The 22,583-nt window shown below is 56.3% G+C and overlaps 9 protein-coding genes across 9 annotated transcripts; 4 read left to right on the top strand and 5 right to left on the bottom strand.

Annotated features, from left to right (window-relative positions):
- Positions 1 to 24: 24 nt before the first annotated feature.
- Positions 25 to 1,143, top strand: EX895_002044 (uncharacterized protein; the record flags this gene model as incomplete). The annotated part of the gene is made up of 1 exon (XM_029882643.1): positions 25 to 1,143. The coding sequence occupies one exon, from the start codon at positions 25 to 27 to the stop codon at positions 1,141 to 1,143; it is 1,119 nt and encodes a 372-aa protein (XP_029741498.1).
- A 118-nt stretch (positions 1,144 to 1,261) lies between these two features.
- Positions 1,262 to 1,759, bottom strand: EX895_002043 (uncharacterized protein; the record flags this gene model as incomplete). Its single annotated transcript, XM_029882642.1, has 1 exon — positions 1,262 to 1,759. One exon carries the CDS (start codon positions 1,757 to 1,759, stop codon positions 1,262 to 1,264), a length of 498 nt encoding a protein of 165 aa, XP_029741497.1.
- A 949-nt stretch (positions 1,760 to 2,708) lies between these two features.
- EX895_002042 (uncharacterized protein) lies at positions 2,709 to 5,623 on the bottom strand (the record flags this gene model as incomplete). Its single annotated transcript, XM_029882641.1, has 3 exons — positions 2,709 to 2,719; positions 2,939 to 5,445; positions 5,616 to 5,623. 3 exons carry the CDS (start codon positions 5,621 to 5,623, stop codon positions 2,709 to 2,711), a joined length of 2,526 nt encoding a protein of 841 aa, XP_029741496.1.
- Positions 5,624 to 6,846: 1,223 nt separating this feature from the next.
- On the top strand, positions 6,847 to 8,144 carry EX895_002041 (uncharacterized protein; the record flags this gene model as incomplete). The annotated part of the gene is made up of 2 exons (XM_029882640.1): positions 6,847 to 7,041; positions 7,140 to 8,144. The coding sequence occupies 2 exons, from the start codon at positions 6,847 to 6,849 to the stop codon at positions 8,142 to 8,144; spliced, it is 1,200 nt and encodes a 399-aa protein (XP_029741495.1).
- Positions 8,145 to 8,772: 628 nt separating this feature from the next.
- EX895_002040 (uncharacterized protein) lies at positions 8,773 to 9,519 on the top strand (the record flags this gene model as incomplete). The annotated part of the gene is made up of 1 exon (XM_029882639.1): positions 8,773 to 9,519. The coding sequence occupies one exon, from the start codon at positions 8,773 to 8,775 to the stop codon at positions 9,517 to 9,519; it is 747 nt and encodes a 248-aa protein (XP_029741494.1).
- Positions 9,520 to 9,734: 215 nt separating this feature from the next.
- EX895_002039 (uncharacterized protein) lies at positions 9,735 to 12,434 on the bottom strand (the record flags this gene model as incomplete). The annotated part of the gene is made up of 1 exon (XM_029882638.1): positions 9,735 to 12,434. One exon carries the CDS (start codon positions 12,432 to 12,434, stop codon positions 9,735 to 9,737), a length of 2,700 nt encoding a protein of 899 aa, XP_029741493.1.
- Positions 12,435 to 13,147: 713 nt separating this feature from the next.
- EX895_002038 (uncharacterized protein) lies at positions 13,148 to 16,462 on the bottom strand (the record flags this gene model as incomplete). Its single annotated transcript, XM_029882637.1, has 1 exon — positions 13,148 to 16,462. The coding sequence occupies one exon, from the start codon at positions 16,460 to 16,462 to the stop codon at positions 13,148 to 13,150; it is 3,315 nt and encodes a 1,104-aa protein (XP_029741492.1).
- A 514-nt stretch (positions 16,463 to 16,976) lies between these two features.
- Positions 16,977 to 20,284, bottom strand: EX895_002037 (uncharacterized protein; the record flags this gene model as incomplete). Its single annotated transcript, XM_029882636.1, has 2 exons — positions 16,977 to 19,971; positions 20,076 to 20,284. The coding sequence occupies 2 exons, from the start codon at positions 20,282 to 20,284 to the stop codon at positions 16,977 to 16,979; spliced, it is 3,204 nt and encodes a 1,067-aa protein (XP_029741491.1).
- Positions 20,285 to 21,602: 1,318 nt separating this feature from the next.
- Positions 21,603 to 22,246, top strand: EX895_002036 (uncharacterized protein; the record flags this gene model as incomplete). Its single annotated transcript, XM_029882635.1, has 3 exons — positions 21,603 to 21,634; positions 21,741 to 21,962; positions 22,084 to 22,246. The coding sequence occupies 3 exons, from the start codon at positions 21,603 to 21,605 to the stop codon at positions 22,244 to 22,246; spliced, it is 417 nt and encodes a 138-aa protein (XP_029741490.1).
- Between the last annotated feature and the right edge of the window lie 337 nt (positions 22,247 to 22,583).

Genomic DNA, 22,583 nt, shown 5'->3' with positions numbered 1-22,583 from the left:
CTGACTCGCAGTACAACCGACACGATGGCGGTGTTCTCGTTGTCCACCCTGCTTCAAAATGTCCCACCAGGAACACGCTTCTTGACCGGCGGCCTCTTGGCGTTCACCACACTGCTTTTCCTCTTACGCCTTCGCACCGGCCTCGGGTTTGGTACCATCAGCGCGGTACAGTTCCCATGGCTCGTCATCGTACCCGGCGCCAGCTTCTGGTACCCATGGACACTCATCACCTCGAGCTTCTGCGAATCGTCCGTTCTCGAATTCCTCGTATCCATCGTCTCGCTTCCTTTGGCAGCACGCTACCTCGAACGACAGTGGGGTGCCATCGAACTCGTCAAATTCGCCGCAGTCGTTCTCACAGGCAGCAACATCATCGCATGGGGACTGCAACTTCTTCTCTTCGCCGTCTTCCGTAAGGAGCCACTTATCTGGGGGGTCCAGTACCACGGACTTCAGGCGTTGCAGACCGCCTTCCTAGTTGCTTTCACGCAGCTCATCCCCGAGCACCAGGTGCAGGTGCTCAGCGGTGCGCTCAAGATCAGGGTTAAGGACCTCCCCATGCTCTATGTCACCGTCAGTAACGTTATGTGCCTTATCGGCTACACGTCGCCCTGGATCCTCATCCAGTTCGGGTGGCTCATCTCTTGGGCCTACTTGCGCTTCTTCAAGGTCAACGAATCCGGCTACAAGGGTGATCGAAGCGAAGCCTTTGCTTTCGTCAACTGGTTCCCACCCATTGCACATCCCGTCGTTCAGTTCATCTCGACCAATCTCTTCAACTTGTTCGTCAAGATCAGAGTGGTCCAACCGTGGACCGGCGGCGACTACGCCGACCTGGAATCTGCCTCCGTCCATACTCAGCAACACGGAAGCGCACGGGCAGAGGCGGAACGTAGACGTGCCATGGCGCTCAAAGCGCTCGACCAGCGTCTTTCTGCCAACAAGGGTTCGGGCTCGCGTTCCAGCAACCTCCAGCGCAGCGATTCCATCAAGTCGGCCGCTTCCGCTTCCACAGCAAAGGACTCCTCGGCAGCGGCGGCTGAACAAGGCTCCGTTGCATCCGGCTCAACGTCAGTGCCCATTCCAACAGTCGTATTTGAGGCGCCACCAGAGGATTTGCCCTCGGAGAAGGAGGCAAAGTAGAAGTGGTCGCGCGCAGCCATGTCGGCAGACATGTTATTCAATCTGACCTCATCATTGTGGACAACTTGCAATTTCGACAGCGTGTGTTCGTGAGGGTTCAGACCCATGAGACAAATGCTCAAGGACCGGATTTGGGCTTCTTGGGAGAGGACTTGACTGTTTTCTCGGGATCGGATGTGCCGTAGCCAAGGTGCTCGGCGGCTTTCTTGTATGAAGGCTTGGGAACAGCCGATTCGTCTGAGCCGGAAGAGATTGCGATGGGACTGCCACTAGGCAAGCGACGGACACTCTTGCTCGCGGTGCCGCTGCTTTGGGTTCGCCTGAAGTCTGGAATAGCCATCTTGCCACTGGCCAGCTTTCCGATCTTCTCGGCCATCTCAAAACCCTTGAGGGTGCTCTGTTGAAGAGAAGCACTGCCTTTATCCTTAGCCTTACCCTTGACCTGACGCTTACCCTTGTCGATCCAGGAAGCAGTCTCTTCTTCTTCGACCAGAGGTTTGTTGGAGCCGCTCGAGTGGACTTGATCCTTGGCGGCCATCTCCTTTGCGTTGAGACTGCGGTTGGCCAAGGCAGAAGTCTTGAGAGGACTGGCTCTATCCATGTGGGCGAGCGCCATATCGTTGTCGGCGGTCTGCCCGCGAGCTCTCCTTGGAAGCGTAGTTTTGGGGAGAGGCAGCTCGAAGACTTGAGGTGGACAGCCACCTAACCTGAATAGTAAAACTTCCTTGACTCATGATGGTTGAACAATGGCGCTCTGCGTCATCCTGCGTGAAAGAGGAGCGCTGCGTCGAGGTTAGTGGAAAAAGGAGCTTTGCGTTGTGATTGGGGAACAGTAGCGCTCTGTGAACAGAGCCGCTGTGCATCGTGATGTATGAACAAAGCCGCTCTACTTCGTGGTTGGTGAACAGCGCCGTTCGGCTTCGGGGTGGGTGAGCAGAAGCGCTCTCCGCCGCTCCTTGAGCGCAACGGCCCCTCCTTATGCACATTAGGTCTCTGCGCGCTCTTCCCCCCCAATGGCTCTCTGCTCGCACTTCACGCACAGCGCCTCTCCGTTCCACTCCTCAACCACCCTGAAACAATGGCACTCTGCCCCGTCGAGTGATCTGAGCAGCGGTCACTTGTTGTGCAAGTTGCGGTTCTCTCTCTGGCTTTGTCTTCTCACAACTCACTCCCATCGCAATGACAAGGTATCTCTGCGTTGTATTGCGGTGGCCATCGTTGTCTGTGAGCAGAATGTCTTCATTGAGATGCGCCACACGGATCATGTCGAGTGCACCGACTTTGCCGTTCTGGCCGCATTCGCCATTCAACGATCACCTCAGCCATTTTCGCCGTTTGCCACTTGTTCCGCTTTCATCGATATCATATTGTACAGTATTGCTCATTGAACCCACCGAAACACAGATACAATCACGCAGTCGAGAAACGCACAAGGAGAGGGAAACAGATCAAATTTTGAGAGAACGCTAGAATCACAGCAGGCCGAGAGCAAGAAATGCCTCCTGACTTGATCGTGTCCACAGCGTGCCGATGTAACCGCGAACGGAGCTGCCAGCCCAGGGCGCTTAGAGCTTGTCTGTGGAGAGTGGAAAATTGCACAGGATCGAGAGATGAGCGCAGCGCGAAGGAGAAAAAGAAAGAAAAAAAGAGGAGCAAAAAAAAAAGAAAGAAGAAAAAACGGGTAAACAAGAAATTGAGCAATGGCAAACATCGCACAACATATAAATATGAGTTAGCATGCTGTTCAACACCATCAGATGCGCTATAAACGCTGGAAAAAGTTGGCTGTACGAACCGTTGTAGTGATCCAATGCCGGGACCTCGAGTTTGAGACCCTTGCGCTTGCGGATAGCAGTGACGATGTCGAGGGTCTTACCGGGCTCGAGGGGAGTGCCGGGGAGGAGCTGCCAGTGGTCGAAGACGGACTGGGGGAAAGCCTGGCCGGAGGTGGCCTGGCGGAGATCGGCGTTGAAACCGAACGACTCGTTGACGGGGAGGTAGGCCTTGACGGTGACCATGGGGGTACCGACACGGGGCTCCTCGGAGAAGACGTGACCACGACGCCTGTTGAGGCACGAGTAGATACCACCGAGACCAGAGTCGGGGCACTGGATCTCGACGAGGTAGACGGGCTCCTGGATACCGGGCTGGGCGAGCAGAGCGGCGGCGTAGCAGACACGACGGCACGTGGGGATCAGCTGTCCACCACCACGGTGGATGGCGTCAGTGTGGAGGGTAACATCGAGGATGTTGAATCGGGTACCACGCATGGGCTCCTCGGCGCAGACACCCTCCTTGGTGGCCCACTGGAAGGCGGCGACACACGAGTCCTTGATCTCGTTGAGGTACTGGACACCCTTGGTGACATCGACCAGCAGGTTGGGGCCGGTGGTCTCGGGACCGAAGCACCAAATCTTACGGGCGTCGGTGACGTCCCAGCCGTACTCGTCGGCGAGGATACGGGCGCGGGCCTTGAAGTCGTCACGGGGGGTCATCTTGCCGGCCTCGATGAGCTTGGAGAGCTCCTCCTCAATGGGCATAGCCTTGACAAAGAGACGGTTGTGCTTGTTCTGCGACTTGGAGAGGGCGACCATGGACGACTCGGCCTGGACGGTCTCACGGTAACCAACGACGGGGTCCGAGATCTTGAGGGGGATCTGGGCGTGGTCCTCCTCGAGATCCTTGAGGACGATCTCGAGGTGGAGCTCACCGGCACCGGCGACAATGTGCTCACCAGTCTCGGCGATCCAAGCCTGGACACAGGGGTCGGACTTGGAGAGACGCTTGAGACCTTCGACGAGCTTGGGCAAGTCGTTGGCGTTCTTGACCTCGACGGCGACCTGCACGACGGGTGAGACGGAGAACTTCATGACCTTGAGGTTGTGGGCCGTCTCGGAGCTGGTGAGGGTACCGGACTTGAGCAAGAACTGGTCGACACCGACGAGACCGAGAATGTTACCGGCAGGGCAATCCTCGATGGGCTCGACGTAACGACCCATCATGAGCACGGTACGCTGGATCGACTTGACGAAAAGGTCCTCCTTCTTACCGGGGGTGTAGTTGGGACCCTGGATGCGGATCTTGGGGCCCGACTTGACGGTACCGGAGAAGATACGGCCGAAGGCGTAGAAACGACCCTTGTCCGAGGTGGGGACCATCTTGGAGACGTAGAGCATGAGGGGGCCCTTGGGGTCACAGTCACGGATACCGATGGCGGACTCGTCGTCGAGGGGACCCTCGTAGAGGGTCTCAACACGGTAGCGCTGGGCGGTAACGGGCGAGGGGAGGTGGATGACAATCATCTCGAGGAGGGCGTCACCGGCGGGGAGGAACTTGCGCATGGCGACCTTGAGGAGCTGCTTGCCCTCGAGGTCTTGCTCGTCCTGGGTAAGCTTGACGTCGAGCTTCTCGAGGATCTTGGGGATCTCGTCCTTCTTGAAGTTCATGATGGCGTCGAAGACACGGAAGATGGGGTCGAGGACGAACATGTTGAAGGCACGCTCGAGGGGCTTGCCGTCAGCGTCAGTGTCCTTGGTGGTCCACTTCTTGGTCTTGGGGTTGAAGAAGTTGTCGCCCCAGAGCTTGACCATCATCTTGTCCTTGTCGACACCGAACTTCTTGGCGTAGCGGTTGGCGAACTGGCGGAGGGTGAAGGCCCAGCCGTGGAGACCGGAGGCGAAGGCAACGGTACCCTTCTCGGGGTAGACCTGGCTCTCACCGAGGACGGGGTCGTTGTAGGTGGCGATGACGACGTTAACGGACTCAATGGTACGCATGAAGGACTGGTAGAGGTCCTCCTTGCCGACCTGGAGCTCGAGAAGAGCACGGTCGACCTTGTTCAAGCAGACGACGGGCTTGATACGCTCGGTCAGGGCCTGACGAAGCACGGTCTCGGTCTGGACACAGACACCCTCGATACAGTCGACAACGACAAGGGCACCGTCCGTGACACGGAGAGCGGCGGTAACCTCGGAGGAGAAGTCAACGTGACCGGGCGAGTCAATGAGGTTGATCAAGAACTCGTTACCGTCCTTCTTCTGGGCGATGGCGTCGAGGGCCTCCTTGTCCATGGGGAAGTACATGGAGATGGCGGTAGACTTGATGGTGATACCACGCTCCTTCTCGTCATCACGGGTGTCCATGAAACGAGTGTCACCGGCCTTGGCACCGGCGATAATACCGGCCTTGGAAACGAGCGAGTCGGTAAGGGTGGACTTTCCGTGGTCGACGTGGGCAATGACGGACATGTTACGGATGTTGGTGGGCTTGTCCATGAGGCCACGGATCTCGTCGACGGTGAAGCTGTTGTAGAGAAGCGGCAAGAATGCAGAAGGTTAGAACATGTTCGAGAATCATGGCGTTGGCACCATCATCTTGGGTGTTTGGTTGGTCCTTCCCGCCTCATTGCCAAGCCAAACGGGCATCTTGAGGGTTGATGAGGATGTTGATTGCTGCTGACTGTTGATACTCACTTAACCATCTTGACTGTACACTAGCGTCGGCGCGCTGAGGAACGAGGGAGATGGATAGGGGGAGGGGGGGATGGTTGGTGGGAGGAAAGGGTCAAGGCGGAGAGGATGGTGTATCTGGCTCGAGGCAGCTCAACGACAGCGGCAGCAGCGGACAGCTAGAGAGAGAGAGAGAGAGAGAGAAATTTCTTGGTTGGACAAAGGCAATACAAACTGGACAACGAGCAAACTGAGCACTGTCAGGCTGAGCAGGCAAACGGGAGGAGAAAAAATTTTAGACACGAGGACGAGAGAGAGGAGCGCGAGAGAGAGAGAGCCTTTCCTCAACCGTTAACGAATGACAATCTGCAGATCGTCTGGAAATTTTCAGGCTTGGCCAGCGCAGTCGACTTTGGTCTCGAGAGATCCAGCTGACCTTGCAAATTCCCTCTCTGCATCCAATACAAAGCTGTCGAGGCAAGGTCTTCTCGAGTCCTCCGTTCAGGTGCCCAAGGCACGAATCAATACAAGCCCTGGAAATTCAGCACAGAGCAGTTTGTATCTCGAGAAGAACTGCGCACACACCAGCCAATTGTCGGACACTGACGAGCCGCCTTCACCGTCCGACAAAAAAAAAAGGTCCTTGCGCGCACATCGCTCTGGGAGCGAGCGAGCTGCAAACACGAGACAGCTCACCAACTGAGCCTACTACCTGCATCCCGACCAGATGCGGAGCTAAGGCTGGAGCCCTCAATGTGAATCATTCATCATGGATTGTTTGTGAACCTGTAGGAGGTTCGACAACGAGACAACGAGACAACGGCGTCGAGATCCTATCAGGCTTCCACTCAGCCCTCGCAGTCGATCGAGGATGAGAAGGTGTAAAGAGTCGATGATACCAAGTGTTAACATGACCGTGCTTCAATCAGCGAAAAGGCGATGCGCGCCGTTGCCGCAGCTGATAGCGAGTAAATTCCGCCAGTGTCGCGCGAGTGCGATCACCGATTGTATAATCGTATAGTTCCTTTGCTTTTGGATCGGGATCCTTTTTTTTTCTAAGACTTAGATTTCCTGTCAACGAGAAGCATGCGTGTGGGTGTATGATATTGGCCGAAAAGCTGCTCGCTGTGTGTTACTTTTGCTTAGACAAAGAGAGCGAAGGTGTTGCCGTCTCGACATCTCTTCCTTCCTTCCTTCGCTTCTGCTTCCAGATACGTTCACATTCACACATCAGTCTTCTTCGCTACAGATCAACATGTCGGACGAGCCCAGGATCTTCTCCCTCGTCGGCCAGGGCCTCAAGCTGGATAGCAAGGCCGATATCCAACCTCACCTCGACAAGCTCGAACAGATCGCCCACCTCGAAGAAATCCACCTTGGAGGTAACACACTCGGTGTCGAGGCATGCCAGGCGCTTGCCAATGTATTGAAGACCAAAAAGACGCTCAAGGTGAGTCTCATTTACCGGTAGTCTCGAAACTGTTTGTTTCGCAGGGACTGACTTGTTGGTGATTACCGTTTCGTTTCGCTCAACGATTGCGCCTTCAGGTGGCCGACCTTGCCGACATCTTTACGGGGCGGCTCATCTCGGAAATCCCAGATGCTCTCAGGGCATTATGCGACGCTCTTACCGACCACACTAGCCTCGTAGAGCTCAACCTCTCGGACAACGCATTCGGCGGACGATCGGCTGAACCCATGGTCAACTTCCTGAAAAACAACCACAGCTTCTCGGTGCTCAAGCTCAACAACAACGGCCTTGGCATCACAGGCGGTACCATCGTTGCTGAAGCGCTCTACGAAGCCGCGCAAAACCTCAAGACCAAGGGCCTCGAGTCGAAACTGCGCACCGTCATCTGTGGACGCAATCGACTCGAAAATGGCTCGGCACCCGTTTGGGCCAAAGCATATGCAGCTCACGGAGGGTTGCTCGAAGTTCGCATGTTCCAGAACGGCATCCGAATGGAAGGTATCGAGGCCATCAGCAAAGGACTCGCTTCGTGTCCTAACCTCGAAGTGCTCGACCTCCAAGACAACACGGCGACGCTGCGAGGATCTCGTGCCATCGCCGCTTGCCTGCCCAAGTGGCCCAAGCTCAAGACGCTCAATCTCTCAGACTGTTTGCTCAAGCCCAAGGGAGGCGCGCTTGTGTTTGGTGCACTCGCCAACGGCAGCAACCCTGAGTTGGAGACGATCCAAGTGCAGTACTGCGATCTCGACCGCAAGGTGCTCGACCAATTGGGCAGCGCCATCGAGCTCCATTTGACCAAGCTCACCAAGCTGGATATCAACGGCAACTGGGCTGACGAGGACGACGAGTGCATTGAAAAGATCAAGAGCGCTCTGGCCAAGCACGACCACGAGGATGCTCTGCAGGAACTCGACGAGATGGACCCCGAAGGCGAGGAGAGCGAGGCGGAAGACGAGGACGAGGACGAGGACGAGGATGAGGAGCACGAACAAGACGACGCTGAGGAGGGCCAGGCCAAACCCGACGAGACTGACGAGCTCGCTGATGCACTTGCAAAGACCTCGGTAGCGGACGAGAAGTGAACGTAGCACCCCGTTGACCATAACCAATACACTTTGTACTTGTACCGCAAACTCGCTTGCTCACGGTTCTCGTCTGGACGTCTGTAGTTAAAGTGTGATCGCACCCAAACCGGCATCTGCATGATGCGGAAGCGGAACGGCATCATCAGCTGACAGCTACGACCTGGCAATCTGGCTGCGGATCTTTTTGCGATTCTGGATGCTTGATATTTGTCTCGACAACTGACCTCAATGTGGTGGTCTTCTTACATCGACCCACGCACTAACATCAATGCTGTAAATTTGTCCTGCCAGTGGCACTAGCAAGTCTCAATTAATCTACTCAACAGTAACCCAAAGCTTGGATGCAAGGAAAATTGAAAGAGCTCGTGGGCGCACGCACATGGAGATATCGCCGAGCTTATCCGGGCCAAAATTGAGCTCCTCAGCCGGAGAAGCGCGAGAATTTAGCGTGGTAATCTCGAGTGTGAAATCGAGTCGGGCGGTGGGTGGCACTTCAGTCTCTGCGAGGATTCACACTCGAATGCAACCCCGCTTGCTCGCATTCAGAGCTGAACGGGCCACTTTGCGCGCCTCTCACAGTCATCTCAAAGACCACCATCTCCTCTGATCACCATACTATATCACAATGTCCGCACTCCAACAGGTCATCCTGCACCCTTACCTCTCGCAGCTCTTGCGATTCTGGTCCACCACCGTTGGTAGGGACAAGACCTACCGTACCATCCAGTATGCCGCCCGTTTCCTCGCCTGGTATGAATACCGCAAGGGCGCTACCAAGGAGACCGTCGCCCGCTTGACTGCGCTCAAGTCGCAGCTCGGTCTCAGCCGTAAGCTCATGCGTGTCGGCAAGTTCCTCGAGCACTTCCAGGCCGCTCTCAAGGCTACCACCATCCAGGACCCTGTCGTCTCATACGCTGCCATCGGCCGACAGCTCGGCTACGGCTTCTACCTCATCCTCGACACTCTCCAGTGGATCCACGGCGCCAAGGTCTACACTTTCGAAAAGGCGACGGCAGACAAGATTTCGAAGAACGCTGCTCGTTTCTGGCTCCTCGGCCTCACTTTCTCGCTGGCTTCCGGCAGTTACAAGACCTACGTCCTCAAACAGCGTGTCGCCAGTGCCAAGCGCCCTCGTGCCACGGCCGAGAAAGAGGCAGAGCGCAAGATCGAGTTGGCGCAGATCTCGACCGAACAGGCCGCTGTCCGCTACCAGATGACCCAGGACGCTCTCGACTGGCTCATCCCCGCCACGGGTGCCGACATCCTCGGCCTCGACGAAGGCATTCTTGGTCTCGCCGGTTGCGCTTCCTCCATCATGGGCGCACGCACTCAGTGGAGAGCAGTCAACGGCTCGGCCGCCAAGTCCAAGTGAGCTGTCCTCCCTCCGCTTCTATGTAAAACTTTCTGATAAGAAGAATATCACCCGCGCCTGTTTCCCGCTACTTTGTTCGAACTGAGCTCTCGCAACAGCCCGCCCACGATGCTGGGATGCTGGGAAACGTTGCAACTGACAACCTGGCTCAGCTCATCGCACAAAAAAGGGGGTAGCAATCAGATAACTTAGCATTGAGGACAACCAGACTGAACCTACAAGCTGAGCGGCACTTCGACCCGCCATTCCATGAGCATCTTTGCAAAGTCCATCGCCTGGCTCGAGTTGCCAATTCCTTCCAGATCTTGACGTCCAATCAGATCCATGTCAAACTGGGGCATCTGCGACGATTCGTCGCCCACGTCAAAGCTCGATACGTCGAAATCATCCAGCAGCTTTGGATCGAATGTGAACGCGAAACTTGCACTTTCGTTTGAATCGACGGCAGGCTGTGCACTGCCAGCGTCGACAGCATTTACGAATTGAGGAGTCGCTAACAACGAATCTGAAGGTGTCGTGCTTACCGGCTGCCCAGAACTGGCCGATGTGGAAGGCGGTGCGGCGGCGAGTGGACACTGCGACGGCTGCGACTGTCGGTCCTGCTCTGCATCCTCCGTGACCTCCTGCAAAAGCAGTTGCAGCCATTCGGGAACATTCTCAAGCTTGAACAGATTCTGACGAAACGAGCGCCAGTAGCCATCGTTGAGCAAGATATCCAGAACCTGGCAGGTGGCGTGCCATCGATGTCGCAACGCCACAGTATCCAACACCGGCGCCTCATCTGCTTGGTGTGCTGCATTGCCAGCCTCTGCCGCATCGACACCCGAAGCGACGGCAGCAGCCATCTGCAGCTGATGATGCTGCTCCTCCAAGCCCAGCAGCAATCGCAGCAGCTGCACACACAGCTTGGTGGTGCTCGACAGCACGTCCATCGGAATCTTCTCCAACGCAGCCGTGATCTTTCTGCGCGTCATGAGCCGCGACAGCCCGCTAATGTTGACCGGCGCCTCGGTGAAAAACAGGTCGAGTACCAGCACCAGACACGCGCGCAGCGTCTGGAGTGTGCTGAGGTAGCAGTTGTCCAAACGTACGCAAATGTCGCTTACCTTGTCCTGGATGTCGAGGATGTGGCCCGCCATGTACATCAGACTGCCGTGCGGACGCGTCGCCTCCGATACTAGCGGCATGTGCAGCGCCAAAAACAGGTAGAACAACCGTTGGTGCAGCAGCCAGCGTTCGACGTCTACGAGACCAATCACTTCGTATCGTGCTTCAAGTGAGTAGTGCGCCGGGAAAGCGGCCACGAGCGATTGAAACATCTGATCGAGCGAGTCGCGCTGCTGCGGAGACAGCCGTTGTCCAAATACGGCAGCGAGACCCCAGCCGAGTGCAGATTCGGGCCCTTCGTCGAGTGCCGATTCAGCATTGACCTGATCCACAAGCGTCCGCGTCATGATGGCGAAATCAATCGTCGCAAACGAGTAGCTTACGTGCGTCCATGTCGACCGCAAATGCGAACGCGGACAAGGCGTCTTCATCAGCTCATCATCGAACAGGTTCAACGGCTGACGGGTATTGAACTGCGAAGAAGAGATGCGGTAGGTGCGGTTCTTGTTGCTCTGGCCCCAATCGCGACGCACGAGCGCCCACCAGCATCGCACGGCCATCTCTGCGACAGCGACTTGCGTCGGTGTGGTGCCTGGATCGTGCAGCCGTTCAAGCGAGCCGACGCGGTGGATGCGCATCCGCATCGCCGAGCGAATCGCGCAGTCTGCCAGCGTCTCGAGAAAAGACGAGGATCCTTTGCCGCAAGCTAGCATGAGCACGGCTGTCTGCAGCTCGGGGACGCTACCAAAGGTGAAATTGACGTTGAACCGTTGGATGCGTTTGACGAGCGCGAAAATCTTTCGTTGGCGTTGACGGATTTCCTTGTGTCCGAGTGGTTTGACTGGGCTGCTTGAGCTCGAGGATCGACCCCAGGTATACGTACGATCGAGCGGGGCGAAACGAAGCGCAGCAAAGACGACCATGAGAGCGGTCGTGATCGTGCCAAAATTGTATCGATCGCGCTGCTCAAAAGTAGGATCGCTCAGCATCTCGGTCAAGACCACCTGGATAGTAGGAATGTGGACCACATTGCCATGCAGAGAATGCAGGCGCTGCACATAGACGTCGTGGATCAGATGCAATGTCTGCGCCAGGCTAGGCAATGCAGCGCGAACATCTTGGATCAAGGAGAGACGCTCGGTGACAGGCATGGCACGCCACTCTGCATAGACGTCCTTGAGCGCAAAGGGACATCGCATGGGGGGTGCACTGTGAATGCGAATCAGGTGGTTGGCTTCCAGCATCTGGAGACGGTTATCCGGCTGATCTCCTTCATCGCTGCTCGAGTCATCCGAGTCGATCGAGCTTGCATCGTCCGAGTCACAGGGGTCTCCTTGCTTGTGCTCGTGATGAGAGAAGGCCGACTGATTCGAAAACGCAGGCAGCGCACCTTTAGCCTGCGCCGAGGAGTTGGCAAAGTCGTGCACGGATGACGAAGTATTGGGCGTCACGACCCTACCAGAGCCGCTGGAAGGTGTATGGCTGCTTTCGCTGTGATGTGATGCAGACGTCATCGATTGCTCGGCCCAAGCACGCATTGAGGGGGTGGATCCGGCATCGGAACCGGGGGCCGGCTTCGGTGCGACGGCGACACGACTCTTTCGTTTGGGGAAAGGCCGTTTGTTCTTGTCCCTCTTCTTTCGCAGCTCACGCTTGCATTCATCTGCAGAGCCTTTAGAGATGCACTGGTTGCAAGGGTCGAGCCGATCGCATTTGATCTTGCGCTCCCGACACTGGATGCACGAGCGGTTCATCGTGCGCGATTTGCCCGCATTGGCAGCGGCGGTAGCGGTAGTGGTGACGACCATGACGGGCGGCGATTTGGTAGACAAGAAGATGGGCCGGATCAAGTCGATGGTAGTCTGATGGTAAGGTTCGGACGATGCAGATCCAAAGCTGAGTCCCCGGTGCCAGATGCACGTATCTGACAGGGTTCGGGAAAGCAGCAGCAACCCGATTTTCGGCAAACGTGCTTTCCGGCTTGCTGCTCGTTCGGCTGGACCGAGCCAGAGTGCACAGGCAGACAAGTAGTCACGTTGAATGCAGGTTCAAGACGCTCAGCTGCGGAGTGGGGATGCCGACCTCTGCAAACGGATTCAGAGACAAGCAAGCATGTGCTTGGGTCAGGGTCCGAACGAACACAGGCATGTCGCATGTCAAGCTCGCTCGCGTACCTGTCAACTTCAGCCGCCTACTTATTTCCGGACAAGGCTCGGACTAACAACTTATTGCCGAATTTCCGCGGTGGTGGCGCCCGTCCTCCTGCTCTCTCGCGCGCTTGGTCCCTAGCGAGGTATACACGGCTCAAGCATTGTTGCTGCTGTCTTCCTTCGAGGCGCAGTTGAACTGGTAATGGGCCGGCTCGTGCTCGCCCTCAATCGCCAGTTCGGGTTCGGATGCTGAGGTCAAGCTCGCGCTGGCTGCCCAACCACGTCAGCAAAGTTCGGTCGAGACTCAACACTCTCGATCACATTGAGCGTAAATCGCGGAATCTGTCTCTATTGCATCAACAAGGGCAAGGTTACATTTTGCGCTTCCTGGATGCCTTTGAAGGCGTCGCGTCGTCAGCTCCTCCTGTCTGTTTGGCTGTCTGTTTGGGAGTTCCGAAACTCGAGTTAGGCGTCGACATGGCCGCGGGCGTTGACGGCGCTGCTCCGTTGATCTGAGCACTCTTCACGGGTGTCGTCGTGGGTCCATTCACTTTGGCCGCCTTGGGAGCTGAACCGCTCCTCCCATCCACCAAGATCTGATTCTTGAACAGCTCGACGAGCTCGTCCGTGTCTGCCAGCAAAACATCCGACACGCCTCGTTCTTGCTGCGCTGCTGCGCCCTGGACCTTCTCGCTTGTAACCACGTCTGCCTTCTCAGGATCAGCGGTGACCAAAGCGTGCGGTGTCGCATCGGTCTGGGTTGTCGACGTCGGATTGGCCGCGGGCAACATCTTGGACAGGAAAGCGTCAAACAGTAGAGTGACGGGCGGCAGCAAGTGCGGCGCGGTCGAGAACAGCGATGCCACGCCCGATCCAACACCACCGGCACCGGCGGCTGCGATCTTGAGAACCTCGCCCTCGTTATCGTCATCCTGGGCATCCAGACGTGCATCGTGGAAAGCAGAAGGTCCAAACAGATCGTCAAAGAGCGTCTTTCGCACGTTGGAGATACCGCGAATGCTTCCAGCCGTAGCACCATCAGCAGTGGCGATCCTCGAGCCAAAGGCCGACGACGACGAGAAAGTGACGAGGTCCGTCTCCTTGCTGATGGCGACAAAGTCTTGTGCTTGAGCCGCAATACCTACGGGCAAGGGGACGGGTGCCACACAGGTGACCGCCGTGCGGAAAACCACTTTGTTCGATGACGAACCAATCCTGTTGACTGCGGCAGCGGAGCCCAAGGCGGAGGAAGACGCCATCTCTCGATCCGAAACGAGCGAAACCGGCTCCACAACCGTCTTGACCTGTTGAGCAGCAGACACGACGTCGTCAGCACCGTCAGCATCGCTCGACGAGACCAGCGTAAAGATGTGACGATCTTCTGCATCAGCCTGGCTGGTCTTGTCTGAGGCGGGCAAGAGCAGCTTAGCTTCGAGACCGGCATCGATGCCTTTGCGAGAGACCTGTCGCGACAAGATGAGATCCCAAATGAGCACCGTCGTAGCAGTGGCGACACCCAAGTATCGACCCGAAAAGGCCAAGCTCTGAACACCTCCAACCAGCTCGGGTGCCGAGATGACCATTGACATGAGGTTGCTCTCCGGGCTCCACAGCGTCACGCTCCCTGCCTGACCGACTGCCAGAATAGATCCATCCGCAGAGAACGCGGCCGTAGTAGGCGTCTGCTCGCGGTAACCAAACACCGAACGGCACGCCCAGTAGCTCTCGGTTTTGCCCGACTTGAGCTTGCGCGAAGCCAGGTGCCAGCTGCGCACCTTGCCGTCCGCAGCGGTGGTGACGAGCAGCGCAGATTTGGGTGAAAAGGTGATCGAAGTTAGGCGCAGGCCATTGTGCGGTCGGTCGATGCGTGTGTTGAGCGTATAGCGTCGATTCAGCGGGTTCCATCGCCAGAACTTGAGACTCGACTCCGAGACGACGTCAACCTCGCCCTCAAAGTCGGACAGATTACGGCTGTCGAACGTCACCATCCACTCTCCGGATTCGGCCGTCTTGGAGGAAACGAACGGAGAAAAGACGACACGTTCGACGCGGGTGGGCTCGATCTGCTCTTCTTCGACGCGCGAGACGCGGTTGGACGGAGACACCTCGAGTTCCATCGTGTTGATGTCCTTGATGGGATCGTAAAACTGCAACGACGAAGGGTGACCAGCCAAGAGGACGATGTTGCGGCTGGCGGGGTGCACGGCGAGCGGCACGGGGGTGTCGGTGGGGATCGAGGCACCAGGAAGGTGGCGCGATGCATCAATCTTGATACGGGTAAAAGTGCGTGTGGGCTTGAGCGTCATGGAAGAGACAAACGTGATGCTGCCATCTGCGAGCGATACGGCATACTCCTGCTCCCTTCCGTCGAGACCGTTGGCTACTGCAATGGCCGAGAGAGGAGCGCCCAGACGTGGCACAAACTCTCTGGAAGCGGCGTTTCCCGAAGCACCCAGATGCCAGACCACCAAAACACCTTCCTCACCGCCCGAGAGCAGATGCACACCGTTGGGAGAAAAGCAGAGCGAGGAGACGGCGTGGGCGTGCCAATGAAGCACGGTTGAGGGAGCGTGTCGTTCCATGCCATCGTCGCCTTCGTCCTTAGAGGGAGCCATGAAGCTGTTCTGCAGACAGTACCAGACACGAATGCGGCCGGTCGCGTCGCCCGTGACAAGTCTAGTCGAATCGGTCGGGTGAAATGCCATGCAGGTCATGGCTTCGCGTTGGTGCTGATGCGATCCGGGGTGAGAAGAGATGAACCTTGTGAAGCCTGAGGCGAGGTCGTTGATCCGTGCCACTTGCACCTTATCGCTACCGACAACGACGAGCCATTGACCATTGGGAGAAACACCGATGGAAGCAGCCTCTCTGGTCTTTGCGATACGCACGAGTTCAGGACGGAAGGAGGCGCCGCGAGAAAACTTGGGTAGCCCCGCAGGATTGTGAGCATGCGCCGACAGATCAAGGTCGAAGTGACCAATGATACTGTTGAAGGGCGCACCGTTGTCAAGCGCGGTCAAGATCTCGGACATGCTCCTTGGCGCAGACTCAGCATCGCGATGGCGGAACTTCTTGAGGAGGACAAAGACGGTGTTGGGTTTGGAGGCGTGAGCCGCCAGACCGGAAATCGGTAGTTGTAGGTCAAAGGACGAGAGCAAAACACCATCCAAAAAGTCCCAAACCTTGACAAGTCCATCAAGCGAGGCGGTGAGCAGCTGCAAAGGGTTGGCGGGGTTGATCATGATGGCGGTGATGGCGGCAAAGTGGGAGCCGGGGCCGCTGGAAAGCGTGGAAACGACCTGGCCCGTGGTGCGCGAGTAGATGCGGACCGACGTCTTGGAGACGGCAAAGAAGTAGTCAGCATCACGAGTAAAGACGAGAGGAAGGCGCGAGACACGACCTTCGCTGATCGTCTGGAAGGGCGAAAACTCGGCGGAGCCTTCCTTGATGCCGGAGAAGCTCTTTTTGTTCTTGCGGTGGCGATTCTTGCTGACTGTGGTGGCTCCATTGCTGGTGGATACGTCGTATTTGTGAGACTGATGCTTTGCTTCGATTTCATCTTTTGCTGTCGGTCGACGGGGTGTGGATTGAGCTGTGGTAGAAATGGGTGCCGGTGTAGGTTGCGAGGGCGTTGATGGCACCTGCACCGACTTCTTTACAGGAGACGAGGCGGCAGATCGCGCCATGTTGGCAGTATGAAAGATCGCTCTCAGAAGCCGTCGCGGTGGTGTTATAAGAATGTTCAGCTGAAGATTGTCCTGCTGATCATCGCTGGTCGTCGTGGACGATGGACAAGGAAGAACGAACTGTTTGCAGTAACACTGCAATTGTGTTCAAACTGTCCTTTTTCTTCGCTCTCCTCCAAAAAAATCTCGGTTTTGTAGAGTCAAATCTCGGATGTCGGAATCAGCAAACACAGTAGACACGCAGAAAGCGACATTTTTTGTTATAATTTCTCCACCTCTTTTTCCCACTTCGTTATTCTACAGAAGCAGTGAAAAAAAAACCCCCCAGGCCAAAGGATGAAAATAGAACTTGCATTTCGTACAAACGCCGTCACGGTTTGGATGATGGAGCAAACACAGGTAGTTGACACACACAGAGTCGAGTAGCGATTGCGATACTAATGAAGGTCTGATAAGAGGCCAAGGGAACGGGCACCGGGGCGAGAAAAGCAGCCATCGTGCGAGCAGATCGATACTAGTGTCCGAATACGCGCAGAATCAGGAAAGCGATACTGCCCACGAAACGAACGGCCGACAGACCGGCCGTCGACCAAAAGATGACTGACTGGTACGGGTTGATCACCGGCTCGCCTCGACGCACCGCATCGGCGTAGATGTGATTGCGCACGTACTTGTTCCACCATGTGCTTGTAAACACGATCACCACTGCTGCGTTGGTGCACATCCAGATGAGCACCAGATTGGTTCGGAAGTTCTTGGCGTGGTCCTCCTGTTTCGTCGCCTTGTCGCGCTTCTGCTTGACCTCGGCCGTAGGCTGCGATAGTGTCTGTCGGTAGTGCGCCCACAACTCCTCAGCATCCTCAGCCGAGGTAGGGATCTTGACCTCGACCATCTCTCCCTTTCCGTCTTGCTTCGGGCCGGAGCCCGTTGCACCGCCTAGATCGGTCGCCGGGCCGGTCGACTGCTTGGTACCCCACGACAAATCGTTGGTGTTGCACATGGAATAGACCGATAGAACAATAAGATAGGTCGGGGTCAAGAACAGATACTGTACGAAGCTCGTGAAAATGTGCCAAGGTTCGAAGTGCAAGAAGGAGCACACCAGCCACATGACGTATGTCGCCGCGAGCGAAATGACGATATCGCGGAATCCAGAAGTCTTGAAGAGCGTCTCGATGTTGTCGATCTTCCATCCGCTCTTGTGCGTCAGGCCCGCGGCTTTGATGGACAGGTAGGTCGTATAGCCGGCCGCGTACAGTGCCAGTCCCATGATGAGCGCAAAGATCAGGATGGCAGAGGTATAAGCAAAGTTGGATCCTTGAGGTCGATTGCCGAGCGAACAAACCAGCACCACGATGAACATGGCGATGAAAATATTCTGGAAGATCTCGATGACCGCCGCACCCTGTCCACCAAACGGATCGCTTCCGGTCGAACTGACAGACGCGTTGAGCAAAAAGTAAAAGGCGAGGAAAAAGTTGGCAATGGCAAACCAGCTGAAAACCAGCACGACCAAGTTGTAGATGACCTGGAAGAGCAGCCACATCTTGCGGAGGAAGGGTTGACCTGAGGTGAAGATCTTATACCAATGCCAGGTTGCGTAATAGGATGCGAAAAGTGAGCCGTTCAGCCAACGTCGACGCTGCGAGATGAACTCGGGCACCTTGTCGGGGACGTCGGTGTAAGCCTTGGCCGCCTTGACGTACCGCAAGAGCCAAGCTTCGCGCTCCTTGGTAACGAGCTCAAAGCAGAGGATGCGATCTTCGGCGAGATACATGTTGCCCTCGAAGATCGAGTTGCTGCCTTCACCCGAGTGCAGCTTCTCGCCCTTGAAGTACATTTCCAGGGGTCGCCCTTGGAGCGCCTTGTACCGGTAGGCGGAAAAGGCACCGGGGAGCACCGAGATAAAGCCAAAGACGGATTCGGTAGGCTTGTCGAGGATGTTCGACATCTTGTACTCGAAATTCTGCGATGCGACGAGCGGATTCAAGAGCAGAACGCAACCACGTCCCTTGTCGACGCAAATCTCACCGCAAGCACCTCCAACCCGTGGATGCTTGTCAAAGCTCTTCCAAAGCTCGTAGATCGACGTGCCCTGCGGCTTTGTGCCGACATCGAGGAGGATGCAGACGTTGGGTTGCAGCATCTTACAAAAGGCGTTGAAATACCATCGGTGGCTGTTGAGCTTCTTCTTGTTTTGCTCCTTGAGACAAAAGACGACCTGGATGGGGCAGGGCGTGACTTGCACCTCGCCCTTCTCCGTGACCTGGACGCGAGTGGTGTATTCGAAAATGTGCGCTTCGACCGGTTTCTTGAGCACATGGTCCTTCATGACACCCTCATTATAGCATCCCATCAAGCCGAGCGCCTTGAGCATGCGTTCGTTGGCCTTCTTTCGGCCGTCGGCGACGATGATGACGACCACCTTCTTCCAAGCATCGGGACCCCAAGTTTTGGAGCGTGACCGGCTGCAGAGGTGGGCGATGTTTTTAATGACACCGCCCATGGTCCTTGCAAAGAGCACATCGTCCTCATTGTAGCAGGTGAGCACGATGGCCATCTCGGTCTGTCTGCCGTAGAGCCAGGGACGGAGCGTGTACATTTCCTCGATGAAGCGATCGGGGTCCGAGGTGCAAGCCTGGTAGCGCATCTCGCGAAACTCGGGGTTGCTGGAGGAGGATTTGCTGATGCTCGAGGCGACGGGGATGTCGAGCACGAGGTTGCCGTCCTGGAGCGGAATGCGCTTTACGGTACGCTTGCGCATGATGCGGTCGCGGTTCTCACGCTGGAAGGTCGAGTCCTGGTGCTGCATGCTGTACATGGGCGCAGCAGCGATGACGGCACCCGGTACGCCGAGGCCCCCAACGGATGCGTTGGGCTCGGGCATGCCTTGAGCGTGCATCTCGTAGTCGCCGTAGGGAGTCGGGGGATAGCCAGGCTGGCCCATCTGAACCATCGAGTGCGAGGCGGGCATGTCATTGTACGGCATGGCGGGAGCGCCTGCATTCCAAGAGCCAGGAGGGTGGTTGCTGTGTTTGGAGTACGTGCTCTTTTCATCGTCTACCGAATAGTAGCCGTTGGCAGCGGGCCTGCGTGACTGATAGCTTTCGGAGCGCTGAAAGGCAGCTGAACCGCCGTAGGGATAGTTTTGCTGCATGGCGTGGTCGTAGGTATTTGAATCGTGCGCGCCAAGGTCGATGCTGTGCTGCGAAGGGTTTGCGTTGAGCTGGCCGGACCCCGGGAGAGGCGTGGGATCGTAGAGAGGAGCGCTGGGAGCCGTGTCGTAGGATGCGTTGGGATCCCAGTGGCTGGGGTGTTGGTAGCTGCCAGGAACGTTTGAGTTAGAAGCGTAGGCTGAAGAGGAAGGAGGAAGAGAGTGACTCGGATCTGCCCTCTGTCTCGCGACGGAGAGATTGGACGGGACAGGGGGGATGTCGGTGTTGTAAAAAGCCGGAGTGTGTGTGGCTGAGCGGCTGCTCGAAGAATTGGACCTCAGCCTGGACGGTTGTCTGTGTGTCAATGTGGGAGTTCGCGGAAAGCAAGAGAGCGGGCTGAGTTCAGTCGGCTCGGGCGCTATATGAAGTCTCGATGCGTCGACGCAAGAGAAGCTTACCTTTGTGGCTTTACGGGCGCCTCTTGATACTCAGGCTGCTGATTGTCGTAGGCGCCGTAAGAGTGCTGCTGATTGTATTGATACTGCGAGTCTGAAGGGTAGGCGGATTGCGCATCTTGGTTATTGTAGTGTTGCGGTTGCTGCTGCTGTGAGCTAGTATAAGGTTCGTAGGGGTGGCCAGAGCCACCGTAGCGATTGTATTGGCTCATGGCAGGTCAATTTGCGTTTGGCGCACCTCGTTGTGAATGCCCTTTGTGTGAGATCTAGGAGCGTGGGTATCCGTCTAAGAAATGGCAGGGTATGGAATGAGGCAGGGCATGCAACGTGGGGATGGTGAAGGAGGGAAAGGGTCCTACGCTGTAAGATCCAAGAGACCTTTAAACCAGACGGCTCCGCCAATGCACTGGGGAAGAGGACGACAGCCAGAGAGAATGACTGAACGCAGACAGTCGGGACCTCTTGCTGCACGCCACTTGTGCCGTGTCCATACAGCACATGCGGGCCCTTTTGCCAGCTGCCAGAGACAAAGGGGGCCGCAGGAGCAGGACATGCGTGTGCCGCCGCGACTGCCCAACAAGACACAAGTGCAGCTCTTGGTGTGCCTGCAGCCGTCAATGCATTAGCCCTCACAAAAAGACCCTATGTTACGCACAAGGACGCGTAGAAGTCACTTTTCGGTAGCTCCGACGGTGAAAGTCCAAAAATATTCAATGCCAGCATTCCAAGTTTTCGGAAGCATTTTAGCAGTGTAACGGCAAGACCAACACCAACACTTCCCCCCCTCCCCCCTGACTGCAAGGCAGAGCTTTAAATTCGCGACTGCTCTTCCACTGTGCGGCTGCCGCTGTGGCCGCCACAGAAAGGCCTTGGAACGCCAGCCGAGATCTGTCAACGGAAATCCACTTTCCCTCAGGGTTCATAAGCGCACAATATGGCTTCAACCTCTTCACGTCACCATTTCGGACTCGCATAGCAGTCTTACATTCATGGCAACCTCGGAGTCCCTTCATGAATGATGTCAACGACACGAACTATTCGAATTTGCCGGTACAGACGTCTGATTGCAAACCCCGGTCAGGAACGCGCATTCCCGATGCAACCTCAAGGTTCCTTGCTAAGGAAGACCCAAGCTTGGACTGAAGCCGGCCGCATTCTTTGAGAACTGTCCTCGAAGGCGACTGTGCGTGCGGAAGTGAAAGTAAGCGGAGATGCCGTAGAACTACGAGTGTACTTACATCGCCGATCGTATGTCAAAAAGCCGATGCCGATCAACGCGCTTTCTCCACACGGTAAAAAATTCGGCTGTCGGCTCTGTATCCAAAATTGAACTTCTTCTTCGTCGGCGTTGCGGTTGACGTTGATCAACCATCTCGACACGATCGCTCACGCAAGGCATCTCGTTACATCCAGCGTTGCTCAATCCAGTCAACTGCTGCATCGGAACAGTCCCCAAGACTCTGGCTCAGCACATCCAGAGCGTTACGGACAAATTCACACACTCGAACCACTCGGCTTTCAACCTGCATCATGTCGGATCGCGAGGACGGCGGAGAAGAGACGTGAGTAGTCTCACTCACCCACAGAGGCCTCTGCGCCTCCAAGATTGTAATTTGCGTGTAGCCTGACCAGATTGTTTTGCTTCTTTGCGCTCCTTTGCTTACACAGCTTCTACGAGGACGAGGAGCCGGTCTACGATGGTGATGACCTCGGAGAGGAGCAGTTTGACGAAGGCGCCGATGCTGCTGCCAACGGGATTGTCCACTCATCAGCGGGCGGAGACCCATCCACTTCGATGGCCGGTCAAGCCAACGCCGAACGCATTACTACCCCCTATATGACCAAGTACGAGCGTGCTAGGATTCTTGGCACACGTGCTCTCCAGATTTCGTACGTTTGCACTCTCTTGCTCCCTCTCATGCTCATCTGCAGCGAACTGCCAGTGCTTCGACCCAACTCCAAGCAAAACACTGACCACATTCTGCCGCTGCGTTGGATTCAATTCACACAGAATGAACGCTCCTGTACTCGTTCCTACCGAAGGCGAAACCGACCCATTGGAAATTGCCATGAAGGAGCTGTCCGCCAAAAAGATTCCGTTGGTCGTCAGGCGATACCTCCCAGACGGAAGCTACGAGGACTGGACCGTCAGCGAGCTCATCGTCAGCGAGTAAGCCTCACCTACCCTTTCGAACCAAGGATCCGCGGATCTTCTTTTTTTGGGTGTCCTCTGATGCCCGGCCTTGCATCAAGATGATTCCTAGTATACCTTCTGTTCCTTTGCCTCTGGCTCGATGCACTCACTTTCGACGAGCCTCTTTCCCGGTGTTCGCGCCACTTGGACGTCCGTGCATCAGGCCGTCACCAATGTCTGTCTCTTTCTTCCTCCGGTGTTTTCCTACCTGCCAATGTACTTTACTGTCTCTCAATTATAGCATCATACAAGTCGATCAGGCCGAGGAACCTGTGGATCTCTGCGCTTCTTCGAAGGTTTCGTGGCGCTCAGAGTAT

Source organism: Sporisorium graminicola, chromosome SGRAM_12, assembly GCF_005498985.1.
Source record: "Sporisorium graminicola strain CBS 10092 chromosome SGRAM_12, whole genome shotgun sequence".
Lineage (NCBI taxonomy): Eukaryota > Fungi > Basidiomycota > Ustilaginomycetes > Ustilaginales > Ustilaginaceae > Sporisorium > Sporisorium graminicola.
The sequence above is the reverse complement of the archived record's forward strand: the minus strand, read 5'-3'. Positions and strand labels throughout refer to the sequence as shown.